Raw genomic sequence first — 22,623 nt, 5'->3', positions numbered from 1 at the left:
ACACACGTATTAATTCTATAGTTCTAAATTTGCTTGATGCTGTGATTTGTAGAGACACAAAACAAGTGATATGAATTTGACGTATTTTTTAGCAGATAATTCAATTTGCAATTGTGATAACGTACTAGTGCATTGTTGTGCAATATTGCAAACACACAAAGTGCTCATTGACGGTATAATTACGTGCAGTGTAGTGCTTTTGCCGTAGTTTTAAAGCGTGTTAGTGCCCTGTGCTTTTTTGAAGCCCCAATTTAGCAGTGACAGTTTTGAAAGCAGTGGTCAAACGTTGGAAAGGTATATTTTGAAACTGTTATTACACGTGAAGAGTGAGTATTAGCTTGTAGCTTATGTATGTCTTCAATGCCTGTGTAGGCAGAAGCAGTGAGTAACTTGTGACTAAATATCATTAGTATAGTGATATCGTGGAGAAACTATTTAAAGTATTTATAAATCATACATATATACAGAAACATATTTTTTTTATTGCATAGTGTCGAAATCACTTCAATAAGCTCTGAATGGAATTGCTAAAAGCATTGTTTTTTTTTAATTACTCTTATATGATTTCATTGCCTTTTGTGTCACCCTATTTCGATGTTGGTTGTTATCTGGTTGTAAGTATAAAGTAACAGATACTTACGGCAGTTGGTTTCATCGGAACTGTCCAGACAGTCAGCGTGGCCATCGCAGTGGAATCGCATGCTAATGCATTGGTCATTCGATAGACATTGGAACTCATCAGGGCTGCAGGAATCTGGTAAAAAATATTGTGTTTGAGAAGCGTGAAAAACCTTCAAGATTTTATTGTTTGTTCCAAACACTATTAAAAAAATATATTATTGAGAGTTTTGGTATGAAAACCGATGAGAACCCGCATCCTATAATTGAGAAACTTCCTTTTTAAGCAAAAAAAGTAAAGGAGAAGTCTGTTCAGTATTCATATTCAAGTATGATACTTACGAATATTGGGTGTCATGGTGGAGTTGCAGTCCCTTTCATCGCTGCCGTCGACGCAGTCTTCATAATTGTTGCATTTCAGATTGAAGCTTATGCAGTCACCATTGTCGCATCTACAATAAAAACATTCACATGTACACACATACAAAAAACCAAACCACAATAACAATCGCAAAGTCGCCAATCGCTTCGAAAGAGCAATGTCGCTATTTCGCAAAAAGCCTTACAAAATAATTTTAAAATAAACACGTGTATTTTTATCTATAGGAAGTTACCTGAAGTCTTCGGCCCTGTTACATTCGTTGCATGCGTATTCATCAGCTCCATCGGAACAGTCTTGGTACGCGTCACAAACTTTATCGGCCGGAAGACACTTGCCGTCACATTGGATGGCGCAAGCTTTAAAAACAATATACCATGTTTAATCATACTAAAATAAAACTAACACTACTAAGCTGCACAATCGCAATTGTAGCCGCGAAGCCACTTGCAACAGTTTCGCTACAGCACACACATTAAAGTATCGCGAGCTCTTATTAAACTACAATTAGAATAATTACTTTAACACTAAGAATTATAAAATATGCTTCTAAAATTATTTCATAGATAGGTTCTACAATAACTTTCAAGCATTACTTCTACTTTTATAAAATCAAGGCTTTCGTCTTTGTCAGACCGCCTACTGTCTAGTTACGTACAGTTGACGAATGTTACAGAAAGGCTAGACATTAATGATAAATTAGAGATCAAGAATTTGTGAATCTGTTCATCAGATTGTCCGCACAATAGGCCAGAAAATACGCGATGACTAAGGTAAAACCTTAAGTAATAAGATCACACGCGAGGAACTCTCATTGGATTAGAAATCACCAAATCCTTTTCTCCAATTATAATGTATTTTTAGTGGACATGCAGGTAAAAAACAACGCACATGCTTAAATTACTAATAAGATAAACTTAAGATAAAAAAATCTCAAAAGACAAAAACAAAAAAAAGATTAAAAGAAGAACGCAGTTTCTTTCTTGTTTTTAAAACAATTAAACAAACAGAGCTACCGCCTTATTGGGGGAAATCAATCCAAGTACCGTCTACGTATCTCTATAGCTTCGTTGTACTTTCGATATCAAAGTTAAGTTAATTTAGAGTGTAAAAAAATGTCCCATAATATAATATTTTCTTAATCTGAGGGCACGTTATTAGTGAATTATGTGCCATCAATCATTTGAAAGTCAAAATATGTTTGAAAGTTAGAATAGTCATCACGAAAGAGGTGGCAACTCTGTTAAAAAAAAATACAAGCCTTACAATCTACAATTTATATAAATAAGAAAGAATACACAATATAGAATAGGAATACAGTAACACCCTGTACCGTTATGATTTATTTCAATGATACCTCAATGTACGTTAAGGCTTGCTACATACATATTCGGTTCGGCATTAATCGGCCTAGGTGGGCAGTAAAACCAAATATACGTAGATGAACCCAATTGGCACAAGCCGAACTGGTGACTCGCGTCGGTTTTGTTACTCGATAAATATTTCCGAACCGAATCTGTGTGTAGCAAGCCTAGCAGACATCCCCAGACTTGGTAAGTTTTACTCGAAGATTTTACTATACTTTTCACACGTATGTGTTACAGGTATTACGGTATTATTTACGGTGTTTATATAGAAAAATATACATGTCTAAAACAAGTATGTACCGTCACAGTTCTCCTCGTCTTCACCACCCGGACAGTCTAGTTCACCATCGCAAGTCTTTCCGCAACCAGAGTCATCATTGCATCTGGTCTCGTCCTTACGACACGATCCTGATCCTGAAAGTTATAGAGTTTTTAACACGTGCACGTGTAACTAATAATGTCCCCCATCGATTAGCGCTTTGACACTACTGCTGTTACCACTTTCAGTAGAAAACAAAGAAAGAAAAACAACGTCGAAAATCTATCGATGACAATCTCAATAACTGTTTGAAAATACTGAAACGTAATACATATACACATAGAGAAGGTGTCAAGATTCGTCATGCTTATCACAATGCTACAGGCGCATGCTTCTAACTAGCATAGATACGAGAGAGTGTAAAAGTGAACCTTTAGCAGAACAAGTTCGTTCACAGTTTTTCTCATCGGAGTGATCGGCACAGTCGTACCGACCGTCACATCGACTCCGTGCACTTACGTATTGTCCGTCCTCGCAGAGCCATTGGACATTCCCAAAGGATCCTAAATATTTACACAGATATGGTGATCCTTGTAGATTTAGAAGTTCAAAATATCGGTTATAAATCGTAAAGGTTTTGGTGCAACTGCAGATACAACTTGTAATTCTCATTAAACATTTACAAAATTAGAACTTCAACAGGTACTTTAAATAATTGATTGACAGATAGGTACTTCGCTTAAAAGTCCCTCTGCGACTTCGGCGATATGTTGTAACAAACACAGATCAGAATTTTGAAACAAAGCAGAAACGAGAGAATGCAGTACGACATTCACAAGGCCTCTTTGACCTTGAACAGCTGGCTTATGCCCTCAGCTATGCAAAGACCAGCCTTTTACGATTCATGCTCGATAACAATGAACTAGCCATGATAATGTGAAGCGTGCATCAAGCAATACTTACTGCAATTGTACTCGTCTTCACCGTTACTGCAATCGTGTCGACCGTTACAAAGATAGGCTATATTTATACAAGAACCATCCCGACAGTGATACTGATCCCTTTTACAGGAGCAGCCCTCCTCATCAGTCTCGTCGTCACATTCGACCGTGTTGTTGCATCTTGCGTCCGCTTGCACGCACATCCCACTCTTGCACTTATATTCATAAGCCATGCAATCTGTGCCTGCCGTAATAATGCACCGTAACCGCATATGTACACTGGTCAGGGACGCCACCAGATGAATCAGCCAGTCCCTTACCAGTGTCGTCAAAATTATAATTGTAATCAAGCAAATTAGAAAATTAATCATTAAAATAAAATTATAGGAACGTGACGCGAATGATACCAAACAAGTAAAGATTTTAGCAGATTTTATAAAATTGTTCTTAATAATATTTTGATACAATGTGTATCATTCGCATCAAGTTTATTATTGCCAATATTATGTAATTAATCTTGGTAGTGCTAATTTAACGAAGTGCATTTAAACAAGCTTCTAAAAATAAAATTTATGGTAAATGCCAAAGGGAGGTAAAAAAATCCGTCACCTTGCTAATTTGGATCAAAAATTTATAAAGATACAAAAAATCAATGGTAATAAATTTGGAAAAGTTTCAAACCATAATTGCAATTGCGCTCATCTGAGCCGTCCTGACAATCATGCGTTCTGTCACAGTGCCTGGATGCAGGTATGCAATGGCCGTTATCACACTTGAAGTCGCTCTCACCACATGCTGATCGGTAAAATAAATATTCGAGATCATTTATAGTTCATGAAATATAAGAACTGAGAGTGAGCAATGTCGAAATGAAAGGAAATGAAAAGATGGATACAGAAGAACCAGAGTTTCAGTAGGAATTGTAAAATGATAGAACCAGCCACCATGAAAGTATGTGGAACAAGGAAAGATGTATGAGACAGAATCATCTGAATAGAAAAGTATCAGAGAAACGGATAGCCCGGCAGAAACAAGAATCCTTTTATGAAATGATGAACTTACGACAATTTTTTTCATCGGAAAAATCTCCTGGAGGGCAATCATATTGACGATTGCACCTTAGATGTTCGGGTATGATCTTCCCAGTCCTGCATCTAAAGGAGCCTGCATTGGCTGGAAATACATGCAAAGCGCTACATGTAATATGTGAAAAATTGTGATTTTCGTGGGTCTCATTCATGCACAAAAACTATATTTACGTAAATAAAAGTGGATTGGGGTGTAATAAAAATTGTTTTGGAACTACTGGTGAAAGTAAGTCTACTATGTGCTGTAGGTTTATCGTTTTGTGAGGTATTTTCTTACCGATGCAGTTTCGTTCATCGGACCTATCAGTTGGACAGTCCACTCTTCCATCGCATCGATATTTTCGCTTAATACAGCTCCCATGATCACATTGCCAATGGTCTGGGCCGCATGCTTTTTAAAATACACCGTTTATTGAACACCCGTATATTATATTGTTAGTAATAAGCGAATGTGGTTTTGTTTAACTACAGTTTACGAATACGAAATTGTGAACAGGATGTGTAACAAGAAAAGTTTTTTGCTTAAGTCTAACAAACTGTTAAAAAGGATATAATAATTTTAAACATAACCACATAAACGTTATTTCAAGCAGATACTTACGACAGCCAATTTCATCGCTCCCATCTTTCCTGCAATCTTTGAACCCGTCGCATCGTAATAGAATGGAGATGCAAGTTCCGTCGGAGCACCTGAACCGGCCGGTTTTGACGCAAGCATGGCCCCCGGTCCAGTCAAACACTCGGGCCACTTACCGTACGAAACAATCCACAAAGCAGCGTGCAAATATATAGCGTTAGAATCCCAGTGTTTTGCCAGAAAAAAAGATAAACGCGTGATATTCTACAATATGCTAAAACACGCGTTTAACTTTTTGTAAATGGACGGCCGTAGTCTAACAAGTTGCCGGCCTCTCTACACCGGGGTAGACAGCCGAATGACCGTGTTTGTCGATCCCCACATGCCGGCTTGCACCCTTTAATTATACTTAGTTGAGTCCAGACGGAATATTATTACATCATATCCTTTTCATCAAACACAAATAATCACTCCTTCATTCCTAGACTGTTTATTATCTGATTCTATAAAATATTTTGAACATGTTGAAAACTTTAAAGGTTCTGGTATCTTTTACAACTGTTTTGATCTATTTTTTGAGAGCTTATTTATCGTTTAATTAAACTTGACCAGTACCATCAGATGAATGAAGCTGACATATGGGGATACGACAAGTAACAAATTTTCGGCTGCAATGTCAACCGCGTCTCGTCCAGTCTTTTCAAGTGACCTACGAATTGAAATTAAACAATAATATGCTTTATTAAATAAGAATACGTACCACAATTGCGTTCGTCAGATCCGTCGTTACAGTTCTCTGTACCGTCGCATTGTTTACGTGCTTCGATGCAGGAGCCGTCGCTTTCGCAGCGGAATTCGTCGTTGCGGCAAGCTGTACAAATTATCAGTAATTATAGAAAACTCTTTTTAAAGTCTTTAGTCTAGAGTTAGAGGTATAAACTAGATCGGCAAGGTCTCAGGTTTTTTTTCTGATAGGGTGTTGGATATCTATCTGTTTCCGAAGTTCGAAGTTTTAAATTGCTCGATATCAGTTATAAGAGACTAGCTTCCTGAGGAAATGCATTGTATAATATACAAATAGTTATTTTGACTTCATTCTTCGACGTAAATAAATGTGTATCTAACATTGATTTGTGTATATACTTAATAGAGTAGGTATAGTATGTTGTCTTGTTATAAATGCAATACATACGGCAGTTAAGTTCGTCTTCTTTATCCAAGCAGTCGATAACACCATTGCACTGGCGGTAGCTCTCGATGCACTTTCCGTTGTTGCAGCGGAAGTCGTCTGATCCACATTGTTCTGTTGACAAACAAACAATATCAGTTTAGTTTAAGACATTATAACATAATTGACCATAACAGGTCCCTTTGGATTCTTAAACATAATTCTTGTAGGTATATAAATGACCCAAACCCGCACCTAATCAGCGTGGTGAACTCAAAGATTTATCATTTCCACATTTCTACATGACCCTTGTCGAATAGTACAGTACACAGTGAACTAAAATTAATAGACCATAACGCCATCTAGTATTAGTCTCTGTAATCTCAGCCAACGTGTTACCAAAATCAGTTCACGCGTTACTCGCTAGATGGACAGTTTTACTTCAAAAACACGTATACATATTGGATTTATTAAATATTTATTTGTAAAGTAAAATCCTTTCAATAAAAAGTAATTAAACAAGTTAAATGATGCGACATTGCTGCGAGTTTGTCTTTAGTTCTTCTCTCATTGTAAGATGGCGCTGTAATAAAGGAGCTGCCGAGAAGTTATGTTGCGTTGATCAATGTTTAACTTTTATAAAGTTTAGGCTTCGGAGCGATGCAAGCGGTTGCTTATGCGAGCATTTCTGTGACAGACTTTAGCGAGTATTAAGAGTTATACCAAGTGTTTGAACAGTTAAATTGCTGTACTGTCTTTAAATTAGTAACTACTAGGTGTGGGTAGATAGAATGGAAACTTTGCCTTGCATAATTTTGATGCAAGTTTGTCGAGGTTTTGATACAGTTTGGTTTGGAATGTTCGCTTCGTTAATAAATACATGTCTGGTACTTTTGTGACGAGTATATTTATAGAGTTCGATAGACCCGAATTTTATGGTAAAGCTGTTAACTTTCTAAAACTTTCAATTAAGTTTTAAGACGCAGACATTACTAAGCTCACGGTGCATGCACTTACACTGTCTGCTTCAACAATAAGAACTGTTGGTCGTCAATAACACAAAACCACATACCATCTTAGAATTCAGCGTTACCAAAAAGCAGGTAAGCAAAGCTCATTAAATTTTATTGTAACAAACAAGGGGTCTTTGTAACAACGATCACGTCTAACAAGTGCGTGAACGCCGCGAACGTTAGTTAGCATAAATCGACAATAAAAAGAAAACTGGAGTACGTAGTCCCCACAATTTTTTTTCTACGTCTTTGTTCTTTTAAACGCCAGTAGCTAACACCTATGCGTATTAAAATTCCAGTGCGGTACGACACCGCGGGCCTACTACGTGATCTCTTAGGATCGCAAAAATAGGTAAGTATTATGAGTTTAGAGTTTGCGCATACGCTTGTGAAAATCGCAAACTTCGGTGTTATGTATCGAGTCAACGTGTTTAGCAGTCCGAAGACGCGCGGCCGCTCCAAATCCCAGCAACTTTTTTTTGTATTTTGAACAGATTCTGTAGGTTGGAATACTTTATGAGGTGTCTGCACCTGAACGCTTTAATTATGGGACGTTAGTTCATGTGATTTTGAGTTATTTTTGTCAAAGAGTCAGGAAATAAAAGAAAGTATTAAGTATTAATAAAAGTAAATATTAAGCTTGACTAAAAATTATTAACAATACAGTCAGCAGTCAATAAATAACCATATGGATTGGTAGATATGTGTTGTATTTACAAATTGTAGGTACACAAGAGGATTCTTCAAGAAATATCCATTACTATGATAATATAAACATTAATGACCCGCAAGTACTCGTCAACTATGGTAAGCGTCCTAAGAGCAACTCAAGGTTCCTTGGTCGGGCACTTAACATTTGAAAGAGTGACGTCAGAGACCCGCGATTTAGGCCACGAGGCCCGGTTAGCTGTTTACAATAATCGACAGATTTATAGACCAAGTTTTGAATACTAATCGGCCGTTATGTATTGCATACCTTAACGAGATAGTTCTAACCGGGAGAGACTAGGAACTGACTTATGTACTGGTCTGAGATAAAGTTATCAGTTCAGTTGCAACGTGTTAGGTTACAGATAGAGGTAGTACATGGAAAAAATGTAAATAGATAGTTTGCCTAATCGGCTGACAATATAATAAATTGCTTGACGTAGAAAGGGCCGTTACGACATAGCATTTTAAAAATTGTCTTGATAAAGCTGCATAAGAATGAGTTAAACTCAATTCTCCACGGTATTTGACCAAAATCTGTACAAACGTCGACAGAATCTATCGTCAAAGATTCTAACAAAAATAACTCAACCGATCCGCTCCCTTTCGAGCGCACATGGCTCCGTGAAAACCTCAAATTAGGTTTCGACGACGTTCATACGACGGTAATAATATTTTATTAAAAAGCTTTCTGGCGTATGGGGCCAACGCATCACTTCCATAAGTTAATGTTGGCCAATTACCCAAATTCCACAATCCTTGCGTACGTTAAATTATGGTAACTTTGATTATAAACAATATTGCTTAGGACGTTTAGGATGTTTTTAATTTTTAGTTTTATGCTTAAATGGAATTGAAAAATAAATTTGTAGGGATTGCGACGCGCAGCAGGTAGCGTTCTTCTGAAAAGTGTCACTTCACCAAGACAAAAATATACTGGTTTTTCGTATACCAAACTGTTGGTTATCCCATACCGACAAGTGTGAGACACTAGCTCCGAGAGCCTCAAAAGACAGGATGTAAATGCCTCTTATTCGTGTTTATAATTTGGTAATCTCGTTTAAATATCACAATAAAGCCCTAACATGATCGCGTTTCACAATTAGCGGATATTGTCAAATTATTAAAATGTATAATATGTTCAATAAACCTCTAAAGTAGCTATTAACCTAATTATTTGGGCGCAAACAATACACCACGTAAAACAGTATCATCACAATTTATTCTATTCAATGGTTAGGCAGATGAGTTAGATTTAACTCGGCTTGCTTGCATGTTACGAAGACAGTACTTTTCCCTACTATAGATTTTTTCCATTGACGGATAGCATTCCCGGTTTCAATTTCCATACCAAAGATTACTTTATCTATTAACAAAATGTATCAATCAAACCAGTGGTTATCAAAAAGTAACTATAGATAATAGGTCGGTAAATAAATTGCTAGTTTATTTTATGATGGTGGTTAGGCCGCATCAGCAAATACCACAGAGTTACAAGGTTAGGTAAGTATTTATAACACGAACAGGGCAGAAAGTCGACGCTAACAATACACTGTATATCCATGGATGTGCTATTTAATTGATATTATACTGCGGTTTAGTTATTTAATCGTTTTATTTTAAATTACCAGGTATTTTATAAATATCTATTATTATCCACCAATCTTGGAAGAACGCTCTTTCAAAGAAACCAACGATTGGATGAGTTTGACCGCATTTACTGTGATGATTGTTGGTTTTGAATAATAAGGATAATGAGACAAAATTATTAGACACCAATTCTTTAGGAATAGTGTACCTACCTAGAATAGATTGTTCATTATTTCAGTTTAGTTTAGGCTAAAGTGCCATGATCTGTTAGCATTACCAACACATCCATCTATCTAATAATTTTCTTTCTAATACTTATTTAACAGTTAAAAAAGCACTGGTCGCTATAAAATAAACCCGTATTATATTACTACAAAACCGAGGACTCTATTCGCCGTATCCTCGCGTAAAGGTTTGCGGCACTATCGTAATAGACAAGGTAAAATCGACAAATAAATTAAACTCCGTAATAAGTAGTCGCCAGTCTGCACCAGGTACCGAGCAACCCTTATTAGAAAATTGTCCCCGTGGGTGAATCGTGAACGGGCCACTTCTTTGCCCCTCTATTATTATTAAAAGCTAATGTTAGGAATACGGTACACTGAGGGCAATTCTTGCTAACTATAAAATAATATAAACACTACCTTTTACGCTTCCAAACCTTTCAAACGATTCTTACGATTTGATCATCGTTGTTCATACTAAGGATATAAGTATGTATAAAAAAGAAAAATAGGGATTTAACTTACGCGAGTGAGACATTTCGAAATATCATTCGATCTTAAATCAACCTCGTTTCTTAATATTCATAAACGGCACCTTTTTACGTTAACTACTTTTTAAGTGTTTTGTAATTTACTAATATACCTTCATTCCAAATTTTCGTCGCTTCAACAAGCCTATACTTTCAGTTGAAAGTTGTTAATTGCGTCTAACTGTCACACGTCATTGTGAATTAAGAAATGCGTAGTTTCCATATAATTCTTGAATGTAGATCTCTGTTGTAATTTATTTTGAGGCATTGTAAATTTTACATCTTACATTAAACATAAGAACTATCTCATTTCCAAAAACTGTAAAATGCCGAAATCAAGATACAAGCAAAATCATTTTAAGTACGTTTAAACGTGGGCGGACAATGTTCTAAATGTATCACCACCCTTCATTCCTTACGAACTTGAATGACGGAAAAATATTGCCACAATACATGCCCACAGTCAACTTTGATGTTCTGATTACCCACAGATACATAATAAAAAAACATCGCTAATATTGTTCGCTACTTTCGTTTTCTTTCCTTCTATAAAAACTTGTAAAGTATTCCGTTGATTTTGCCGTGTATTTTCATTGTAACTGAATTGTATTAGCGAATCTAATGAAAATTGTTTAGAAGCTAGTTTAGTTAGTTCCTAACGTAGATGTTCCGTTTGAATTTGAACTAAGGCAATCCGGTGAACAGTTGCAAAAGTATTCTACAATTTTCAGTGACTTAATTCTCGTAATTAGTTTGAGAGAGTAACAAAAATTAAATTATCTTACTAGTATTACAGTACACTCGTTTGTGTAATAAATGTATTTTTATGAAGTTTGACACAGAGATAGTTTATGGTCTGGATTAACAAACAGGGTACTCTCTACCCCGGAAAACCTTTCCACGGGAAACAAATCGTGGATGGATATTTTTTACAAAAGCACTTTCCTGCCTTGTGTCGTCTAACAACATGCAACGACCATTCCTACTATTTGTTTACATTTTTACCGCGTTTTTTATTCATACCGCGATTTCACGTACCATCACGTAGATTTGACGTCCATTGAACGTAAATATGGTGACATATTTATTTGCGTTATGATTTACGTTCCATTTCGCGAGTGTCGATGTTGCATTAGTATGTAGTGAGCAATGTATATGGCACAAGTGTTTTACTACTTGACAGTTTGTATCGAAGGGGATCGCGTGTGACCTGCCGTTGAAAGTTCTAAAGATAGTTTTTGACGTAACAGTGTACAGGTTTCTGTGTATTTAGTTTTGAATTCTAGACATGCAGGTTGGATGTACAAGGGAGACAGGGCAAGGAAGATTGGCGTAACCATAGGAAGCTTTGTGTCTGTGTTTCTGCGAATGATGGCTACCATAGTTGATGAGTGTATCAGTTATCTGTGGGATCGTATCCCACAGATAACTGATACACTCATAGGAAGCCGGAAATTTTAGCTTGAAATCCAGAGCTAAGGCATCGGAATTTAAATCTAGGATATTGCATGAAAAAACATTGAAGAACACGAATTTTCTACTTACTTTTAAATTCAGCAATTTTAAAAAACTTTGTTGCTGTAACCTAGACTCTAGTAACTAATTCTTAACATTCTATTCTGTAAAAACATTCAGTAACAATTAGTTAAACAACACGCAGCAATATTTTTCTTCCATAAAAGTTTCTTAATCGAATTCCCAATGCTCAACTCTCAAACAAGATGATGACAGACTAACACATGTGAATAAAAATCTTTATGGCAAATACCGCCAATGATACTGAAAGATTTGACAGATATTTGAGAGTCGAGACAGTTTGTGTAACAACGCAACAGGTGGCCGCGGCGAGATGAACTTATTCGCATCAAATCTATTATAACTTTTGTAAAGATTTCTTTATCGTTCTATCGTTTAACTTTACTTTCATCTAAACTATTCGTAAAGATTATAAAATCCTAATAACCTTAGCCAACCACAAAAATTTCCAAGTCACTTCTTAAATACTTACTAATAACTATATTCTAAAACCAAATTTCCATAACAAACTAACACGATTTGAACACATTGCATTGTTGATTCTTAAATCTCGAAAGACGCCTTTCAGTGTATTGTGGTTTGACAAAACACGAATTTTTGACTTGGTGCGTACATCGACCCGTGTACGGTCAAACTGAATAATAAAGAACGGTTTGTAAGCAGACTAAATGTACGTATTTGTACATCGTTAGGATGAATGCGATAGATGAAATATGCAAAGCATGGGATGAACTTAATCCCATTATGCCGCATCCGAAAGAATGTGTACTGGTATGAAGTCACAATGTCACACTATTTTGGTTGTAACCGACGTTTCAATAGTGACATGCCTTTTAATATTGCATGTGGTTAATGGACTACATGTTTGAATTGACAATGAATTTTATTATTAACTCGTATTGTCCGATGTCGTCTGGAATTTGAATAACGTCGAACATCGGAATAGATACCTTTTAACCTTTTGTTTACATGACCAAATACGAACAAGCGAAGTGGCTAGGCTTTCTAATTATATTATCTGAGGACACATAAGATCTATTTTGATATCCTAAATGGCCCGACCGGACATGTCTTGCGACTCTCGGTCACTAGGTTATAGTTACGATTGAGTCCCGAAATGGGCAAATTGGTTTCCTATCTAACAATATTTATGCTGCAGTTTTTACCTGGTTTTCAATTAAAATTACAGTAAAGGTCTTCTGGCCATTTGAATTACTTTAACTCTAAATATACAATTTATAATATGAAAGAAAATGGATAAATGTACACTATACCTAATTTGAAATGGCTTTGAAACTGCCACCTTCAACAGGAAAACGTAACAAAAGTGCAGTTTTTATTTAAATCACCATATTTTCCTGCCTTGTTTTTTAAAGAGAACTTTGCAGTGACGTCTACTAGTAAATTTGTATATATTGTTTATTTTCTCGCAGAAGACAAATAAGCTTACAAAAAATATACTTATGCTCCTACAAAGCACATTTTTTATAATATTTCACCCCATAGAGAACGAAAAAGAGAAGAACCAGTTTTCTAGGGAGTAAAGAGGTATAATGTTTTTTCCTGTATGGTAGAGATCTTCCCAAAATCAGAAAAGGGTAAGGATTTACTTTACCACGCATTCCGAGATATAGCCAAAGTTTTATTTTAAATTGTTTACCAAATTGAAGCATACTGCTATATTTATTACACGAACTAAGCTAGAATGTCAAAGAATATTTCACTCCCCCAGCAAATACAGCCAGTATCATGTTAATATCATCTGTTACGTCTGTGGTTAATCTTTCGTGAACCAAAAAGGGTCGTTTAATAAAAATTAGGGATGAGTAAGAATGCACTCCGTTACCATCATAATAAAACCATTAGCTACATTCACTCTCGGTCACGATTTGCATGAAAATTTCTTTAAAAATATCTCAAACTGTTCTTATGAATTTACTACGATATAGTTTGCTCGGTTAATTTTAAATCAGACTTAAAACGCAAGAGCGTTTTGAACAATAAAAAACAATAAAAACATGAAAAGAAAGATCTTTTCATGTTTTTATTGTTGTCAGGCAAAAAACATAAACTTATGCGAATGATTGAAATGCGGATTCCAAGTTCTTATTGTCATCAATTTACGTTTTATTTGATGTACATTTCCTATAAACACTATCTTTTGAATGTTGAGTAAACAAAGCGAAAAAGTTCGCTTCTTCGTTGACAAAAGCTATTGAGCCTCCTGTTGTCAACGAACATTGTTCGCGGCGCCGATGCATGTCCCTTTACATTCTGATGCAATCAATCGAAACAGTAAAATAGCTTTCAAACGACACTTTTTCATTTCCAATTCGAGCACAAACTAGGATTATTTTAGTTCAATATTTTCATTGATTAACCATTATTATGTTGGACATTAATACGGTTTTATTGAACAATATATTTTGTACTATACGGATTATTTAATTAGACTAATGAAGCGAATGCTTTGTATCAATAAAATCAAATGTTTTGTGGAATTATCATGCTCAATAATCCGCCAGTGGATAGGATTTGCGGCCCTTTTGTAGTGACAATATGAACATTTTAATATGATTGTAATGCAACTGTAATAAATTAAGAATACTATACTATACTAGGGCTACTCGATATAATGGATAATTCGTAAATCGTAATCCATTACTGCTTGCCATCTAGGAAGTGTAAACTTCATCCCGGAAGTACTCAGTGGCATCTCGAACTATCATCAACATTAAATTAGAGGTTACAACTAAATTAAACTTAACTGCTGAAACTAATCAACTTTTAAAAGTCGAAAAACAATTGTGGACTTGAAACCTATTTTTCGTTCACAAAATCTAACACCAAACTTTCTTGGACAGGTGCATAGAAAAACTTTCATCTATTGTAGAAATCCGTTTCTTTGTGGTCCAAACAAGCAAGCAAGCGACAAAGGAGCCCATGCATATTGAATAGAGCTTCTCATCGTATCAATTACTTGGTGTGACGGAACCTCTCGCTCGGTCCACTTTACGTGGATCTTTTAGTGGTTGTGGCTACGTAAAGCGCTCTATTGGACAGTGTAGCTTTAGTACAAACATGTTCAATACAACTAAAAACCACATTTGGGAGGGGAACCATGGTTCGAAAGCTCTAGAGTAATGGTTACTCTAGAGCTTTCGAAAAAACTTTTTTGTTGAAAATGGTTACTCAGTAACCATTTTCACCATTTTCAACAAAATAGTTGCTTTTTCGTACGAAGAGAGACGACGAGAGACGAAGCAAATGTGGTCACTAAATTCTAATACGTTCCTATATGTAAGTACAAGTCCCCAACACACTATTTCTTTAGTTATTGTAACGTTCAAAGGCACTGTTTATTGGCAGTGAGTTCCTGGTTTAAGCATTTTGCCGTCGAACTTATTTAGTGGTTGCAAGACATCCAGGCTTGAGCGTGAAAAGGCAACCTTTGACAGTGCGAAGTTGAACTAAGCCGGTTCCGTTCGTAAATAGCCGCAGAGTTTAAGGCGCGGTCAAGTGAAGAAACATGAATTTGTGGTCGCCAGATATTTTATGAGGATTATTTTTTTTTTTTTTTATTTTAACTCTAGAACTGCGAAACTGCAACTTGATTCAAATAAGTTTGGTAGTGGTTCAAGTGAAATGTAGTGACCATTCGATTACTTTGGTCTACGGTTAGCGTTGAAAATATGTAAGCTCTGTCAATTTTTTAAACGAATGTTTAACAGTGAAAATGCCATTACTAGTGTATACAAACTTAATAAGTAATTTTACAATCACTTCGTATAGGTTGCTGACCAATAGCAATAACGAAATTGATATTTTCGGTCAAAAATACAATTGTTGTTTGGATAAAGAGAAGAACATATTTGTATGTTTAATTTTAAGTAAGCTTTTGGCCGACTGCAACACCCGCTGGCTAACAATTTCGACTAGTTAATTTTTGCACTTTGTAAATGAGACTGCTACCTTAGCGTCAAAAGATGTCTAATTCCGGTCTGGTAAGCTAGAACTGATAGTAAATAGTACATTCTAACTTAACAAATACTCCTAACTAGAGAAGTTGGTGTGCATTCTTCGATATAGAGTTTGATGTGTAAGATGAGAGTAGGTTTGTATCTGATCTTGTTGTTACAATTTTCCAACTGTGCTTTATTCGTATTACAATAGGTTTATTTCTTCTACATAAAAAACTGTGCATTGCTTTTTAAAAATAACTTTAAATAACGCTTTTAAAGGGTGCGAAATTAAAACTACGTGTAATAAAATAGTAGACAAGCAGTACAATAGTAAATTTGAAAGTGTTTAAGTACATATTTTTGACGCTGACTGTATTTATACAGTGAATACTTATGGATCGTAAAAAAATAATTTGACGAGATGTCCCGTTTGGGGGACAATCAGTGCAGTGAGCGGAGGGGGTGAAAGGGGGGGTTGAGGTCACAATTATTGTTTTGTTGGGCATTGGCGGGACCGCGTTGATTGTACCCCGCCTTCTCGGGACCACATACTGAAAGACAGACTTTAGAATGACGTAGACAGTCTCAATATTTAGAAAAGTTGACTGTTTGTTTGGTAAAGTTGACTTTAATTTTAAAGTAAGCAATACACTTTTACTGCCTAGTACTAATTCTAGTATTTGGACAACCACATTTAAAATTTAAAATTTGCATATTTATGTAAATGAATTAAGAGAACTGAAAACCAGCACCAACTCAATACAAGCACAACGTCAAAAGCCCAAAAATTTAATGTCAGTTTATTATTTAGTGCAAATATCAATAACAATGATAATTAAAATATCCTATTTCATACAATTGGTAGGTTTTTTGTTATTCACGCGAAAATTAAATAAAGAGATGAATTGACGAATAGAGCAGACAGATAATACAAACTAAGGTTTTATGGAAAAATTCTGAGTGTTGTCTCGTCTAAAACTTATAACGACTACTTCATATTGGGGTCAAGCTTGACAGTAAGATATGATTAAACACGCCCTTAGTAAACGAGATGAAATGCAAAACATAGATACAAACATGTCTATAAAGCTAGAGATACACTAGGAGGCAAATATCCCGCGACACGTGTCGCCTGCGACGTGGGTGAAGAGGCACCGAATATACAAAGCAATAAACATTATTTTAATACACAGTATACATCAAATAAATCTCAAAGACAAACCAAACAAATTATAACCGACTTCATAAATATCTGCTACGAATGTTAGTTGCAATATTTTAATGAGAGCAGTCATTGGCAGGTTACGCCGCGCCGACCAGTTGCAACCACAGTCGACAGATTCACAACTTCTGGCATCCACACCGTATCAAATGCTCTCGTTACGAATTTATACCATGTCTACATACCGTTATTTCTTCCAATAACCAATCTTACATGACCTCTAAAACTTTTGTAGTCCCTTGAAAGCAAAGACCAGATTAAACTAGCCACAAATTACAACTCCGACACTTTTATCGGTAGGTAATTATTATGCAACATCCCTGACCCATATGTCTTCATCTTGAATACCTAATAAACCTTATTAATATAGTTTTTAACCTCATTTTTTGATAATCAGTTATTGTTATGTTCTTAATTAAATGGTACGGTCGTTTGCATTTTTATTAAGGGCATGATAAACAATGTCGGGTTTTATTGCGTCTGGAACTTTCTTACGTATTGCAAAACGTGTTTCTTAAGGATCATGTTTCCAATTACATGGATGAAGTGATCTGATAAGTATTTTGGGAGAACATTGTAAATAAATTCACTGGCAGAACCAATATTTTTGGGTATTCTGTTTTGCTCTTGTAACTGGATTTGTAATGTTAAAGAGTTTTTTTTGTTTTTTAAACTATTTTCCGATAAATCTGTCTATTGTCACCTTAATATTTACTAAGATTTTCTTAGACGCTATACAGTTCCTGTAGTTTTCCGAATCTCTTTTAAGTGAATTGTCGCCTCAGCTCAATTTGGTTAACACACAAAATAGAGTTGTAACGTGCTGAATGCAAGTAAGCGTTGTTAAAACTGTCGCCTAAAAGCATTGAAAATAGCATACATAAATAGAAACTATCGGAATAAAAAATGGATTTCTGGCTTAACCGTTTGTATTGCATTCCATTTAGCGATCAAAGTTCGGTCCGCGGGAACAATAAGATTAGTACGGCGCTTTCAGTTATCGCTAAAATGTTTTGTATGCCAGCGTTGATTTCATCAACCTAAATGACACAGGCCATTGACAGTAGGAGTCAATCAAATAAAAATATCATTTCATAAAAGGTTGTAGGGATATAAGTCCTGCTGTAACATCCCACACCATCCCATGGTGTATATTTCTTTCTCCCATAGATCTATCTATACAGGATAAATCTACATACAATGTTCACAAACGGTAGTCTTGTAATTGAAAAACTATTTACATTTCAGATCCGCCTGAAAATTGGATCCACGAAACCGGCATCGTCCGCAATCAAAGCGGGCAGAACCAGCTTTGACAATTGCAATAAGTATGTGTGCTTGGCTTTTAAGCGGCAGTATGCTTCTTAAGATAAATACAATACTAAACACAGTATAGCTTTATCAAAACCTTTCGATCTCCAAAGATGATTTGTATGAACTTTACTTAGCCTATTTGAAAATACTAGCTTACTTAAAAATGTTTTTGCGAGAAAATGGTAAAATACTTACGGTTCCTGCGTTGTGATTGAACTTCGATTATGAAGACGGTGGCCACTAGAAGGGGCACCCACGCCCCTCCGAGGATTCTCATTGTGTTAAATACCGGAATATTTCATCTGTGTGTAACTGTTTTATTTTGTGTACTCGGGGGCTAAAAAAAATTCGGACGATTGGTAACAATATCCAGCGGAACGTTTTTCGAACACCACACAGGCAGCGGAACTCAATCAATGGCTATTAGTAAACGTGAAAATTGGCAGTAACTGACACGCGAGTTACTTTGACATGAAACACTTGGAGCGTGCCGAAACAAAGCAAGCTCCTCTTGTCGATAGGTGAGTGATTTTTCGGCAGTTCGCAGTGACGCTGACGGCAGTGACGCGATCAAATATTGTACTTTGTTTACTTGCTTAGCTGCGACAGATTTGTCGAGAACGGGCAAAGCAAATATTTCCCGAGTAAGAGAAGTTCAGGAGAATAATTAGGTACGATTCAGACCAACCGGCTAGCGTCGGCCCGCATCGGAACGGAGCCGTACGCGTGCCGCGGCAGCCGAACGTGTGCCGCGGCAGCCGAACGCGTCCGCCGGAGCTGTACCGCTACTGCGGTATGCGTACGGCTGCCGCGGTAGCCGCACGCGTGCCGCGGCAGCCGACAGCGTCCGCTGGAATCCAATCATATGTTTGGACTAAAGAAATTAGTGTTTCTTCCGTATCCATTTTTGATTTTAATATGTTAACTGTCGCTTGAAGAACACAACTTCAATGATTCGCTAGTTGCTGCACCGTAATCTCCGTTCGTATTTCACGACGCACAGCTGACCGGCTCCGAACGGACCCGACGGCAGCCGATTGGATGCCGACGGCGCCGTTCGGAGCCGGTCGGGGCCGGTCGGAGCCGGTCGGGGCCGGTCGGAGCCGGTCGGGGCCGGTCGGCCGTCGCGACAGGTCGCGACGCGTCGCGGGATGCCGACGGAGATAGCTATGCGTAAGTTGCTTGCAAATATGAACTGTATTTACTGTTGATACAATTCAATGTTCTTTACCGCATTGTAAAATGCCGCCCGGCCCGGCCCGACGCGAGCCGGTTGGTCTGAATCGTACCTTAGACGGAAATTAGTTTCATCAGTGCAGGAATGCAAGCTTCACGTGCGTTCTATAAGTTCTGCAATTATGCTTTGACAGCGTTAGCAGTATTATTGATTGTGTTACGAATCATTATATTGATGCATCATTGCTGAGTCCTCGACAAGTTATTAGAGCTCAAATGAAGTTAATTTGTCGTGTGCGATAAAGTTTTGATAGGTTTTCATCTTGAAAGTATAAATACCATAGATGTGGCGTCAAGCGCTAGGGTAGCTTTAATTCAGACGTTATTTTATGCAGGTCAGGCACATGGAAATAGAAAGAGAATAGATCTATGTCGACGCAAATTCAACAATAGGTCAAGCTATTTTGGTAGCTTTTGTGTAATAGTTACAGGTATCATTATCATACGTATTATTAAAATTTACGATAATAATATTTATGCGCGACGTTTTAACTTCTCTCACAAATAATATGGATATTATTAAAAGTTGAAATAGTATGCAATCGCATCTTAACAAACAGGTTTAAGATATAATATATATCTGGTTCATCAAAATTAAAAATTGAAACATTTCAAATCGAAGTGTGCACAAATATGAAATTAAAGTTTCAGAATAGTGTTACGAAGCTCCACGCATTCATAATTCGTTGTACACTCGTCGATCTTTGTCGCATTGTGTCGATTAAACACGCTTGACTGTGCCGACCACATCTGTCACGGTGACAGGTGTCATTAGTCTGTAAAAGTTTGTTTTTATTGCAACCCGCCGGCGGGCAGGTGAGATTACCAGACACGGGTGATTCTTGAACACAGATTTGATGTCATCTACGTATGTGTCTTATGTCTTCTATTTTTAAGCCTATTCGAACTACCGTGCTTTTTTTTCAAATTAAATCCACTTTCAAAAATATGTAGAGGAGTTTTAACTATATTTTATCTATCTTCTAGAGGTTCTTTAAAAAACTTGCCTATTATTCTACTAAAAAGCCTAGAGTAGCAACTACGGTTCATGAATGCAAAAAAAATAATCTCCCTTTTCTGATGATATAAATGCTTGTCGTATAGTATAGTTTCCAATCCAATAAAAATATTATGTTTATTACTAAATTCTATCCGGCTAGTTATGAGACAAAATTATAAGCTGATCTGACGGATCCTTCTCGGAACTGGTAAAACCGTTTCTTGCCAAATCAATTTGTTATCGAGATCTTTTTTGATTTTAGTCACAGTTCATATTTTACTATAAAAACTGGCAGTTTTCAGTCTTAACTGGAATATTAATAATTTATTTATCAAAGTCCGCAAGGAGTACAAGGAGTGCACTTGTGTACACACTCACGGCAGAAATATACATACAGTAACATATTACAACTCAGTTATTATAAAATAAGCGTCAGTATTTAAATTGGGTGCATAACAAGTGTCGCGGCCGGTAAAATAACAACGTTTTAAAATTGCAGGTTTTGCGTCACAATTGTACCATTTGCAAACCTTTAATTAACAATTTTAGATATCGTTATGTTTTAGAATGTTTACTAACTCGGGAGCAATGAAATCGCGCATAGGAAATGTTTTGGTGGATATATTTTCTTTTTTTTTCAGTAAGGTTCATCACCTTTTAGCAATTATATGTCATCATCATAGTCATCTCATTTTTGCTATAATTGTTGAACCAATTTTTTATATAGAGAAGTTGAAGATCGGGGGTCAGATACTACGAAGTTATGTTTTTTTTAAATATGGCGTAACTCCTGAGGTACATACATGCAAATAGGGTATCATCCCTTAAACCACTAAGAAACCCAGAAATAGGGTAGAGATAGCGTTTTATTTGCGTTAGTTTGGAAAAAACATGACGATCATGTATCTATATGTTATCTCAGCCTTGTATGTAAACCCGACCTGGTTACTCCCACACTCTGTTCTCTATTTTTCACTCCTTGCTACATCGATGTACTAATTACACGAGATGAATCACCAATATTTATTTATAAATAACATCTCAATAATAGTTTTATGTTCTAACAAACATGCGGCGTTGACGAGCAGTTTCGGTCACTGTTTATTTTACACTAGCTGACCCGCGCAATTTCGCTTGCGTCACATAAGAAAGAATGGGTCAAAATTTTACCCGTTTTTGTTACATTTTTTATTGCTACTATGCGCCTATTGGTTGTAGCGTAATAATATACCTATAGCCTATAGCCTTCCTCTATAAACGGACTATCTAACACTGAAATAATTTTTCAAATCGGACCAGTAGTTTCTGAGATTAGCGAGTATTAATATAGATACGCATAATCACGCATGTTGTACCCGAAGGTGTACGCAAAGCTTTACGAACGTCGCCGGTAACAATGATACTCCCATGTAATAGAGAGCGAGTCTATTGCCATATACCGAGCACGTTAAAACCTCCGGGTTACTATTGAAAAAAAACCTATATTAGAAAAAGATCAATAGCGTTTTGTTCGACCAGGGAATCGAGCCGGGGAACTCGCGGTCAGCAGTTGGATACATTACGGTCTGCGCCAGAAAGCCAGTCTGTTTGTTTATTTAAGTGGTATTAAACATGTCCCTCTTATATCTTATTTGTATCTTTATCCAATTAGTGGAAAAGAAAACATTATTTATTGTACAATATTTTTTGTTTATGAAAGCCTAATTTCTCCATTAAATCGGAGACTAATTTTAGTTATTGTTTTGACCCAATCTCCAAATCCGATATCGCTACGATCTAGTAAAACATCAACATCTCCTCAAATTACTTACAACCTTTATGAAAATGTGTCCAAATTATTTTATCCATAATAGAAAATTATATGAATGTTTTCTTTAATACAAACGGTAAG

General features: G+C 36.4%; 1 protein-coding gene across 8 annotated transcripts in view; it reads right to left on the bottom strand.

Annotated features, from left to right (window-relative positions):
* The window catches only part of trol (terribly reduced optic lobes), a 185,003-nt gene that overhangs the window by 38,486 nt on the left and 123,894 nt on the right, over positions 1-22,623 (bottom strand). For 4 of the 8 annotated variants that reach the window (XM_076135504.1, XM_076135506.1, XM_076135509.1 and 1 more), the window contains exons 10-18: positions 6,422-6,532; positions 5,990-6,100; positions 4,627-4,737; positions 4,246-4,359; positions 3,587-3,808; positions 2,665-2,778; positions 1,233-1,356; positions 961-1,070; positions 641-754 (exon numbers count right to left, since the gene is read on the bottom strand). In XM_076135504.1, coding sequence (XP_075991619.1) covers positions 641-754; positions 961-1,070; positions 1,233-1,356; positions 2,665-2,778; positions 3,587-3,808; positions 4,246-4,359; positions 4,627-4,737; positions 5,990-6,100; positions 6,422-6,532 — 1,131 coding nt within the window. Of the gene's footprint in view, positions 1-640; positions 755-960; positions 1,071-1,232; positions 1,357-2,664; positions 2,779-3,586; positions 3,809-4,245; positions 4,360-4,626; positions 4,738-5,989; positions 6,101-6,421; positions 6,533-18,691; positions 18,834-22,623 lie in introns of all 8 variants that reach the window. The other 4 variants (XM_076135511.1, XM_076135507.1, XM_076135508.1 and 1 more) reach the window with 4 other exon arrangements.

This window comes from Anticarsia gemmatalis, chromosome Z (assembly GCF_050436995.1).
Source record: "Anticarsia gemmatalis isolate Benzon Research Colony breed Stoneville strain chromosome Z, ilAntGemm2 primary, whole genome shotgun sequence".
NCBI classification, from domain to species: Eukaryota; Metazoa; Arthropoda; class Insecta; order Lepidoptera; family Erebidae; genus Anticarsia; species Anticarsia gemmatalis.
Note: the sequence above shows the minus strand (reverse complement) of the source record. Positions and strands in the feature narration are given on the sequence as shown.